At 45.9% G+C, this 11,470-nt stretch overlaps 1 protein-coding gene across 2 annotated transcripts; it reads left to right on the plus strand.

The window, feature by feature from the left end:
- The first annotated feature begins 2,089 nt into the window (after positions 1 to 2,089).
- Positions 2,090 to 10,680, plus strand: IDS (iduronate 2-sulfatase). Of its 2 annotated transcripts, none has more exons than XM_048319248.1 (9): positions 2,090 to 2,297; positions 2,956 to 3,092; positions 4,056 to 4,233; positions 5,099 to 5,187; positions 6,319 to 6,519; positions 7,115 to 7,285; positions 7,869 to 7,995; positions 9,518 to 9,691; positions 10,055 to 10,680. In XM_048319248.1, exons 1-9 carry the CDS (start codon positions 2,126 to 2,128, stop codon positions 10,555 to 10,557), a joined length of 1,752 nt encoding a protein of 583 aa, XP_048175205.1. In that variant the 5' UTR covers positions 2,090 to 2,125; the 3' UTR covers positions 10,558 to 10,680. The 2 variants fall into 2 exon arrangements, with proteins under 2 accessions (XP_048175205.1, XP_048175206.1); XM_048319249.1 differs by having other exon boundaries at positions 2,090 to 2,201.
- The last annotated feature ends 790 nt before the right edge of the window (positions 10,681 to 11,470 follow it).

Here is an 11,470-nt window from a genome sequence, read left to right on the forward strand (position 1 = left end):
GGCACTTTTTTCTCAAGTTGTTTTTTGAGCTTTTTAAACAGTCTGGTCCCAAAGACAATGATATTTACCAGTACATTTCACTGTTAAACTTTCATTTGTATTCAAAGGTGCACCTATCACTTGCTAAAATAGAAAAATGCACATATCCTCACATGTATCAGAGTGGTTTTCATATTCTAATGAGTGCATGTTGGCTGTTTTCAATATTGGTTGTCATCAGTTTACCTGTTAAATGTGTGGGATGCCATAGTCACAGTATTTTAATTATTTTAAAATCTTCCTGTGAGCAGCTTTATTATACGTCTTGGTCTTTGATAATCTTACAGTTTTGGGAAGCATCTGCGTAGTTAGCAGTGAGTTTATTTTGTACAGGAATACTGACAATAAATCTATTATCTCTACCGCAATTAAAGATAGAAACCATGAAAAATTGCAGAGCTTTTAATAAAACTAGTTCTTAAAGAAACTTTAAGTGTTATGAGGAGCTTTTTAGCTTGTGTAACTTTTCATACATTGGCGACTCCCTCGCTCTGCAGAGTGCACACCCCGCAGACGGCCTGCGGGAGATCGGGGTGACCTGAAATACTGAACGTTTGTTTGAAAAACAAGCAGAGCGTTAACTGATTAACAAATACGATTGAAGTATTCTGACACCTTCTCTCAGTACTAAACCTTGATTTCCTCATTCCCCGATGTTATTTCCACGAGAAAGAAATAACGTTGAGAATAGCACTGAATAGCACCAGGGAGCTGCGGCGGGTGCTGAGACTCCTGCAAGAACAAACGCGGGCAGGAACCGCGGCAGCAGCGCTGCAACCCGAACACCCCTGAACAGTGGGTGAGCCCCTGGATCACAGAGCCGCTGCTCCGGCCGGGCTGAGCCCCCGGATCACAGAGCCGCTGCTCCGGCCGGGCTGAGCCCCTCGGTCACAGAGCCGCTGCTCCGGCCGTGCTGAGCCCCCTCGGTCACAGAGCCGCTGCTCCGGCCGGGCTGAGCCCCCTCGGTCACAGAGCCGCTGCTCCGGCCGGGCTGAGCCCCCGGATCACAGAGCCGCTGCTCCGGCCGGGCTGAGCCCCTCGGTCACAGAGCCGCGGCTCCGGCCGGGCTGAGCCCCCTCGGTCACAGAGCCGCTGCTCCGGCCGGGCTGAGCCCCCTCGGTCACAGAGCCGCTGCTCCGGCCGGGCTGAGCCCCTCGGTCACAGAGCCGCGGCTCCGGCCGGGCTGAGCCCCTCGGTCACAGAGCCGCTGCTCCGGCCGGGCTGAGCCCCTCGGTCACAGAGCCGCGGCTCCGGCCGGGCTGAGCCCCTCGGTCACAGAGCCGCTGCTCCGGCCGGGCTGAGCCCCTCGGTCACAGAGCCGCGGCTCCGGCCGGGCTGAGCCCCCTCGGTCACAGAGCCGCTGCTCCGGCCGTGCTGAGCCCCCGGATCACAGAGCCGCTGCTCCGGCCGGGCTGAGCCCCCTCGGTCACAGAGCCGCTGCTCCGGCCGGGCTGAGCCCCTCGGTCACAGAGCCGCGGCTCCGGCCGGGCTGAGCCCCCTCGGTCACAGAGCCGCTGCTCCGGCCGGGCTGAGCCCCCGGATCACAGAGCCGCTGCTCCGGCCGTGCTGAGCCCCCGGATCACAGAGCCGCTGCTCCGGCCGGGCTGAGCCCCCGGGTCACAGAGCCGCTGCTCCGGCCGGGCTGAGCCCCTCGGTCACAGAGCCGCTGCTCCGGCCGGGCTGAGCCCCCGGGTCACAGAGCCGCGGCTCCGGCCGGGCTGAGCCCCCTCGGTCACAGAGCCGCTGCTCCGGCCGGGCTGAGCCCCCGGGTCACAGAACCGCTGCTCCGGCCGGGCTGAGCCCCCGGGTCACAGAGCCGCGGCTCCGGCCGGGCTGAGCCCCCTCGGTCACAGAGCCGCTGCTCCGGCCGTGCTGAGCCCCCTCGGTCACAGAGCCGCTGCTCCGGCCGGGCTGAGCCCCCGGGTCACAGAACCGCTGCTCCGGCCGGGCTGAGCCCCCTCGGTCACAGAGCCGCTGCTCCGGCCGGGCTGGGCCGCTCGCTCGCTCGCGGGCCCGCGGCGCCCCCGCGCGGGGAAGGGGAAAGGGAAGGGGAAGGGCCGCTCCCGGCGGGGTTCAGGCTCCGGCGATGGTTCAAGACACCGCCCCCGGGCCGCCTCTGCCCGGCCCCGCCGCTCGCTGGGAGATGGCGGCGGCTCGGCTCTGTGCGTGCCTGTTGCTGTCCCTGCTGCGGCTGCCCCGCGATGCCTTCGCGGCCGGCCCGGCGGCGGCGGGGCCCGGAGGAGGGCGCGGCCCCGGCGGTTCGTGCTGGCGGCGGGGCCTGGGCTGGGGGGAGCGGCCGGCGGGAGGCCGGGCCCGAGGGGCTCGGCGTGTTCCCAGGGGCTCGGTGTGTCCCTGGGGAGGCTGCGGCTTCACTCGCCGGCAGCAAGCGGGTCGAGCACGGGCCCAGCCCCCAGTACAGTCCGCCGCCTTGAGAGGGCGTTTTAAAAATACGTGCGTAATTAATTGAAGAAAAATTGTTTTATCTCTTCGGAGCAGAATTATACAAGACAACAGTGTTGTTAACCTGTGGTTTAGCACCCCTCTCAAAGCTTGCAGGCTGTAGAATTCGGTAGTCGGTAGACCTGTAAAATGCCTCTTTATTTTGCACCACCCTTGTTTAGGCAGCTGCAAGGAGATGCCGTCTGTAGTACCTGGAGAAAATATCAAGGGTGCAAGCAATGAAATAGGAAGGGAAATGAAAACCACTGTATTTCTGTCTCGATCAAATAAGAATTTCTGTTTTTGAAAAATTAATCCCTTTGTTTACATTCCCTTACAAAGATAATCTTGCTCATTTTATTAATTTTATTTTTGTTCTCAGGTATATTTCAGGGTTAAAAACTGATAAATAGGTATGAAATAATGTCTGCTTAATGGAGCTCAGTTTAATTTATTTCTAATTGTGTTTCTACATAGATGGCATGAATGTCTTGTTTATAGTTGTGGATGATCTGCGTCCTATTTTGGGCTGTTACGGAGATAAGCTTGTGAAATCTCCCAACATTGATCAACTTGCTTCTCAAAGTATGGTGTTCAGCAATGCATATGCCCAGGTGAGACAAATGACTTAAACATGTTTTCTCTATGCAAAATAATTACTGGCTTTGTTACAGTAGGTGTTAGGCAGGCCAGTGGACGAAGCAAGTATTTACTAACTTCAAGTATTTTCAGTAGGAAATAAATGATTGGGCTGAACTGTAGTGTGTGAACCTATCTTTACTAAGGTGAGAAAAAATGAAAACAGGGCATTTAAATTATGGTATTTGTGTAGCCCTTGGAGGAGCAGAGTGCCACTCAAGAAGCATTTTCACTGTTAGCAGCCAAGTGCTGCTTAAAAATGCCATTTTACTAAATTAGAATTCTCTTTTTCTACCGCTTATAAAAAGTTGTTTTACTTTTTAATCTTTTGAGGGAATCAATTCTATAGATTGCTATAAAGGGGCAGTTTGTGTGGTAAGCATCATTCTAAAATAGAGGATTCAAAATCTCACTAATTGCTCTTCACTTGACTATTCTTCATAACATGTCTACATTCCCAAGTTTCTCTCTGCTGAGAAATTAGAAGTTTGTGTCTAATTCCAGCTAGGGAATAGGACTTCAAAGCAATAACTCTTGGGTTTTGTCACCCTGAAGCAGAATTGGTCAGGCCTCTGGACCGTAACCCAGACCTTCTCTGATTATCCTTTCTTTATTCTTAAGGCAGTCCAGATCAACTAGACTGTGGGCTTTTATCAGCACAGTCCACCTGCCACTGCTGCTTAATTCTGTGTGATGTGAGCAACCAGATTTCAAAAGCACTGCCTTTATGGAACCTGACTTGCTTTTTTAAAAGCTTGCAGTTTGGAATTGATATGCTTAATAAGGATACTATTCATTCCAGCTTGAAGAGATACGAAACTCTTTCCCTGTGATTCCTGAGCTTTCAGATGGTTATGGCCCAGCTAGGCCCGTGTCAGTTTGTACATGTGTTTTGGTTTTTGTTCCAAATTTCTCTCCTTGGCTGTCTTTCTCTTCAGCAAGCCCTGTGTGCTCCCAGCAGAGTGTCATTTCTCACTGGCCGCAGGCCTGACACCACCCGGCTCTATGATTTCTACTCCTACTGGAGAGTCCATGCTGGAAACTATTCCACCATGCCCCAGTATTTCAAGGAAAATGGCTATGTGACATTATCTGTGGGGAAAGTTTTTCATCCAGGTATGGTTTGTATTGTCATTTGCTTAACATAGAAATACTTGATGTGTATAGTCTCACAAACTTCCATAAGTATTGATGTGTGATTCTGGTCCATATTAAGAAGCTAAATCATAGTCATAAGCCAGATTTTACAGTGGATGTCATTAAGTCTCAAGGCGTTAGAGATGAGTGTATTAGATTACTTTTATCTAATGGGTATTATCTTGTCTGGAAATTGTGGGAATAAAGTCTAACATTCTAAAAATACATCTGGAAGTTAGGTATCTGCTACAAATGAAATTACTTGTTGGCTTAGTTCTGCCTGTACATGCTTCATGTTTCCTAGTAGGCTGTGAGTCTATGCTTCAAGTTCAGTAAGAATTTAGTTCACTAGTTAAAAAGCAGTAACACTACTGAGTTGAAACATACTGTAATACTGATCCTGTTTTTGGTATTTCCTTATCCTAGAACTAAATTTGTGTTGATAGATAAACTTTCAGTTGATAGTAGAGCTAATCAAGGATATGCATGAAGACTGTTACTAATCCTGGGGGTTGTTTTATTTTTTTTTTTTTAATTTTTTTTTGTTTGCTTTTTTTGGCTTTTTGGGTTTTTTGTTGCTGTTCCCTGAAGTAAGGCTCTTCGACAGGCTTGAGTCTCCATCACTAGTAAAAGGTGTATTTCAGGGAAAAAAGTCTGTCTTAAGCCTTTTGACTTCTATTTCTTGGTTATCTTTTCCTCAGTTGTCAAAGATTAATTTGAAACGTTTCTTCATTTAGCATATTTGAAAGAAAAATGAACAATTGAAGACAAGTTAAACTTGTGTCTGAGCTCTTCCTGGTTCAGTGAACTATTAGAGCATTTCTAATACCTTTATCTGTTTCAGGGGTTTCATCCAATTACAGTGATGACTATCCCTACAGTTGGTCTATTCCACCCTTTCATCCTTCAGCTGAAAAGTATGAGAATGATAAGGTAAGTGTGATTTGTGGCACTCTTAACAGGGAAGGATTTTCAGGATATAACCAAGTTCTTTGTGTCGAGTACAGGCTATGCTCTGTGGGTTTTGAGGCTGCACCCTTGTGCAAGAAAACAACTAACCAATGCTTTATTTCTGTGCTTTCTAAAAGAAGGCCTAGGTTATCAGATGTGTGTTTTGTTGATCAATGTGCCCATCCTGCAGATGTTTTAGGTATTTCTAAATTGGCGTTTGGAAACTTCAGTTACTGAGATATCAGCAAGCATGGTCTTAATTTGTGTCTAGGTCATGAATTCCTTTATCTGAAAAGTGCAGTTGTCAACTTGCACCTGCAACTGATCTGGCTTTGCTTTAGTGACGAAACATTGTCAGTAGTCTTGGTGAACTTAATGTGATAAACAGCTCCGGACTGAGTGAGAAGGGGCCATAATTAAAAATGTTTGAATCTGAAATTTTATAATCTGATCCAGTTTTCTAGAGTGTTTGTTACTCTTAAGTGTGGCACAAAAGAATCTGATTTATCTTTATGCAAACATTGCATTAGCAGCATGTGTTGGAGTCTGTACACTGCCCAGCAGGAGCTGCAGTCATGAGGGTACAGACAGCCTTGGCAGTGCTTTGGTCTTGGGTTTACTGCTGGAAAAAGACTGGTTTTAACAACAGCAATGTTTGCATCCGTGACATAAAGAAAAGTATGTTCATTTAGCAACCCTCCCAAACACCCTGCTGAGGCCACCTTTCCCTGGCAACTGTTAAGTCTAATTTATCTCTCTTCACTGATTACACTTCAGCCACTGCTGGCATTTGCTCAGAAATTAAGTCAGTAGCTTCTAGGCAGCTTTCTATGAACTCTTGGGATCAGAAGGAATTAAAATGCATATATATAGGGTAACCAAATGCTGCTGGATCTCCAATAGGTCAGAGATTCATCATAGAAGCTGTGGGCTTTTGCCCTATGTGACTTAATTTGGGCTTCTACCAAGAGGATTTAGAGAGGATTTCTGCGTTTTCATAGGCATGGAAGTTGCATTCTTTTGTTGGTAGAAACAAATTGATTTTAAAGTTATGGAACAGAGAATTTTGTCTTTGCATTTAACAGAAGTTACTGAGTTTTTTTTTTCATGAAGACTTGTAGAGGAAAAGATGGGAAACTTTATGCGAACTTGGTGTGCCCGGTGAATGTGACAGAAATGCCTGGGGGGACTCTGCCTGATATTCAGAGCACGGAGGAGGCCATACGCTTACTGAACGTCATGAAAACCAACAGGCAAAAGTTCTTCCTGGCTGTTGGTTACCACAAACCACATATCCCACTGAGGTACCCACAGGTGAGGAGACTGGAGCCTGCAGAAAAGGGAACTTAAGACAAATGTTGCTTTTGCTTTTAAAAGCTGGTCCCACAAATGCTTTATTGCTGTTTCTGGAAAGCAAGCTGGAAACCAGCCTTGATTTGCTGTAACTTCAGGAGTCACCTGTGATGCGTTTTAGAATGTTTAATGAGAATGAATTATGATTCCTCAGCCAAAAGCCAGGCTTCTACCACCGTCATGGTGACTGCTACTGCATGGAGATGGGCTCCAGCTTGATGGAGTATGACATAATGAGGCCTTACAAGATCTTGTATTTCATTCCCTGTTTGACTTGGTGGCAAAACTCCTACTGATTTCAGCAAAAGTGGTGTTGGAAGTGTTGTTTTGACATACAGGAGGCTGGGTTTGGGTACTTAGTAACTCAGTATTTTTGAGGAATTGTTTGGGGACGACTAGTGTGGCTGTGTTTCACACTCTGGCAGAAGGGGAATGAAGCCTTGTAAACTGTAATGTTAAAGGGTCCTGTAAGGGAGAATAGTTGCTGTTTAAACACAAAATTCGCAGTATATGTTAGAGGTGAGGACAGTCTTTATCTGTGTTTTGTGTTGTAAAGGAATTTCTCAAGTTGTACCCCTTGGAAAATATCACATTAGCCCCAGATCCCTGGGTGCCTAAGAAACTACCTTCTGTGGCATACAACCCCTGGATGGATATCAGGCAAAGGGATGATGTGGAAGCATTAAATGTTAGTTTCCCGTATGGACCACTTCCAGATGATTTCCAGGTAAGCTGTGAACACAGTGCTCTGAAGTCAAGCTGCCTTCACTTGTTCAAATGCAAGGGAGGAGTTGGCTGCTCTTGGATGCTCCCAGTTACTCAGCAACTGACCACTTGCAAATATTATGAATTCCCTTGCATGCTGTCACCTCTGGCTCTGTAGGCAAACCTGCACTGTCACTGCAGCAGTTTGCATGTGAAGGAATGTATGTAGCAGCTACCAGGGCTGTGTTTGTGTTCATTATCGGAGTCTGTTTATCTGTTTCAAGCCAGCACCCAATGTATCTTCTTTTGCAAGACTTCTCCTTGACTCTCCAGTGCTTATGCCAAAATTAGGTGCACTGTCTAGACGAAGGGAAGCAGAATGGATTGGTTTGCAATGTTTTGCTTGAAAGCACTTCTGGGAGGTGGAATTTTCTAACTGCCCCCTCCCAATTTACCTTTTCTGGGACATTAATTGGGCTACAGACAATGAAAATTAAAGCTTTACAAGTAGAGTCCTTTAGTTCTTTTACACAGCCACCCCCTGGTTCTGCTGGATGTGTCCGGGGAAAAGCTTTTTTTTCCTCTCCTGTTTTCTTAACTTGCAGCGACAGATTCGTCAGAGTTACTATGCAGCGGTTTCTTACCTGGATGTGCAAGTTGGCCTGCTGCTGAATGCTTTGGATAATGTAGGATTCTCAAATAACACAATAGTAGTTTTTACTGCTGATCATGGTAAGCGTTGAAATCTTTCTCGAGCTTACTGTTAAGAACTTCATTGTACAACTCAGTGCTGGCATATTAATCCAGTGTGTGTTTCTATAATGTCCAGCAGAGCTATCATACCTTGTACCTCTGGCTTTCAGAGACAGATTGAAGGGACTGGCACTGACTTCTGCGGCTGCACTGTTCTGTCCCCCCACAGGCACTTTAATCAGGTTGAGGATTGCTGGTGAGGAATGAGGCTGCCTGTCAGGACACGAGGCTGAGCTTGCTGTATTCCCACCCCCTGCCCAAGGAGTGACTCTTGCTGGGAACAGTGCTCTGAAAGGAGCCACCACTCCTCCCCCCTTACCATTTGTAGAAAGCCATCTGGTACATTGGGTAACAGGCTTTCTCATTAACTGCTCAAGTGTGTTTTCTTACACTTGTCATTGCTGCTTGCAGAGCATCTAAACTGGTAGGGATATGGTCCCTCTCATGACTGATATCCTGCACACTCTGGATCCTGGTAGTAAAAAACTTAATTTGAATTGTGGGACAAATGCATCAAGGATTTAATGCTTGTTTCAATACTCTTGATATTCACTAAAATAACCCTGTCATGATCCCTTTAATTGGGAGATGTCTTAGCTGATTTAAACCAGTTAGGATGTGAATTAACTACATCAATTTAGAGTCACACATTTAGTTAATTTGAGTTGACTTCTGTGAGCAGTTGTGTATAAACAAGCTCTTACGAGTTGTATAGCAATGGGATTAATACTTTTAGTACTAAAGTGACTCTAGATGTTCCTTCTGACTTGCCACTTTGACTTGACTTTCCATTGTAAACTGAATTTTTCTTTTCCTTGCTGTGGATAACTGTAAACGGTAGGTGTTTCCAGTACCATGGCTGGCAAAGTGATCAAGAAAAAGCATGTGTTAACATAGCTGTCATAGAGTTCCTTTGTCTTCCCCCAAAGTGAAGTTGGCAGTATATCTGCCTGGAGGGAAGTCATGTTGGCATCTCTTTCAAGAGGAAGAGGAGAGCTGAAAAGTTTTATCTCTGTTGTTTCCTCAGGGGTAGCGTCCTGATATGGCAGTCTGGCATAGAGAGCAGCCTTGGCTCCAAGGGATGTTCAGCTACAGTGTTAACAGGAGTATTGGAGAGCTGGCAGCAGCCCAAAACTTAAATGAATGCCTTGTGGAATTGATCTGGAGACTCTTGCAGGCACTGTGACACACCCCAATTCCTCTTTTCTGCTGTTTTAATGCTAATTTCCTAATTCTAATCTAGAGTAGGAGAAATAAGGAAAGGTGTAATTATTTCCTTTATAAAAGAGTATCAAGTTGCAAGATTTAGATGGCTGTTGAAATAGCTTTCACATTAGAGAAAAGTCTTGTTATATCTAAACACAGATTGTTATTTACCTTTTAATGTAACCTTTATAATAGACTAGTGGCCTCAACAGTCAGAGTCAATTTACAGTGAAAAAGAAATGACTACTAAATTGCAACCCAGTATCTGCTCTGAATTGTGTTTTTTGTCACCTAGGGTGGTCCCTGGGAGAACATGGTGAATGGGCAAAATACAGCAATTTTGATGTTGCTACACGCGTGCCGCTGATGTTTTATGTCCCAGGAATGACAACTCCCCCTGTCAGTCAAGGAGCAAGGGTCTTCCCCTACCTCGACCCTTTTAGCCATATTGGAGGCTCAGCACCTCAAGGTAAATTTGCAGTGCTTATTTTTTGTTTGCAGTGGGTACATGGAGGTTTTGATAATGTCTCCATCCGCCTTGAGAATTTACTTTGTCTTTCTGAAGAGCTCTTTTTCAAAGTAATGGATATGATTGTCTCTAAGGCTACACATTGGAAAAACAGAAGTGCAAAAATTTTCTTGTTAAAAGTGTATCATAAGTGCATAGACTAGCATCTTCAGAGCTGACTTCTTGCCCTTAATTGCCTTGATTTTGGTACCCCCAAAAATCCAGTACAGAGCACTTTGAATAAAACACCAACTGAATTATTAGAAAAAGTTGTTGTCCAACCATTCTGTTCCATAACTTATATTTTGATATTATTTCTTCTAGGGCAAAGTAAAAAAGTGGTGGAGCTGGTGTCTGTGTTTCCAACACTTGCAGAACTTGCTGGCCTGCAGGTTCCTCCTGCGTGTCCAGAGACGTCGTTTGGTGTTGTGCTGTGCACTGAGGGGACAAGCATTGTCCACTATTTTAATGTCTCTGAAGAAAAGGTGGAGGAAGGCAAGGAGGGGTGTGATGACACTGACAGGTGTTTTAATGAAGAACCTGTTGCTTTCAGCCAGTATCCCCGGCCTGCAGACACTCCCCAGTGGAACTCTGACAAGCCAAAGCTGAAAGACATCAGGATCATGGGCTATTCCGTGCGTACCATTGACTGCAGGTACACTGTGTGGGTTCAGTTTGACCCCAACAACTTCAGTGCTGACTTCAAGGATGTCCATGCAGGAGAGTTGTACATGATGGAGACTGACCCAAACCAGGATTATAACATCTATAACAATACCTCACATGGTTGGCTTTTAAAAAAAATTCTTGGCTTTCTAAAGCATTAGGGTTCAGAAACTTCTTTGTGCCTGTTCTTGCAGCTGAATTAATGCTTCCTCTTTTGTATAGAACTTTTCTCTTGTATAGAAAACAACTTGGATTGAATTAAAATCCTGCTTGTATCAAAACTAGCCGTTGCCTTTGTCTTGTTACAGCCCTTACTGCACTGAAGTAGTCAGAGGGAACTTCTGCGGCCATGTTTTCAAACACAAGCTTGTAACACTTCTGAAAAGGCCACACAGAGCATCAGGCCCATACTGTGAAACATCTCAGTGGTCTTCTGTAGCGAGTGAAGAATTAAATTTCATTATCTGTGCTGAAATTGTTGGTGTGAAAGGTGGAAAACCAGCAACTTACATGTTTGAGTGGCTGTGCAGTGAATATAAGTCATGACACAGGTCCTGTCCCCTTTACCTAGGAGACTTGAGGCTGGAGTGGTCGTTTGGTAGTGGGAAGGGCTGAGGTGTTTCTCTCATTCATTAGCCTTAGATCTTACTAGAGCCCAAAGAGAAACTTCATGTGTTTTATCCAAAATTTAATAATTCTAATAAAAGCTTTAATTTGGAATTCATGCTTCTTCTCATACAGCGGGAGAATCTGAATTTTTAATTAATGTGTGTGAAATGAGTACTTTCTTCACTGAAACACTAAATAAGACTGGGGGGTTAAGGTAATGCCAGTGTGCTTTTCTGTGGGTTTTCCTGAGGATTGGCCTAATGGGTCTCCACAGGTGAGAGGGGATAGAAACCTTTAGCTTTTGGAGCTGGCTGCTTGTTGAACTACTCAGTGCGCTTGAGGGTTGTCACATTCAGTGACAGAGACCTGGATGTTTGCCTTCCTATGTGCTAATGGGCTTGGCAGTCTCTGTTTTGGACTAGGAGAGCTAAAAGCCTCCCATTTAAGTTTTAAGTTTTTTGTGTA

The sequence above is a fragment of the Corvus hawaiiensis genome, chromosome 14, assembly GCF_020740725.1.
Source record: "Corvus hawaiiensis isolate bCorHaw1 chromosome 14, bCorHaw1.pri.cur, whole genome shotgun sequence".
In the NCBI taxonomy this organism is placed as follows: Eukaryota; Metazoa; Chordata; class Aves; order Passeriformes; family Corvidae; genus Corvus; species Corvus hawaiiensis.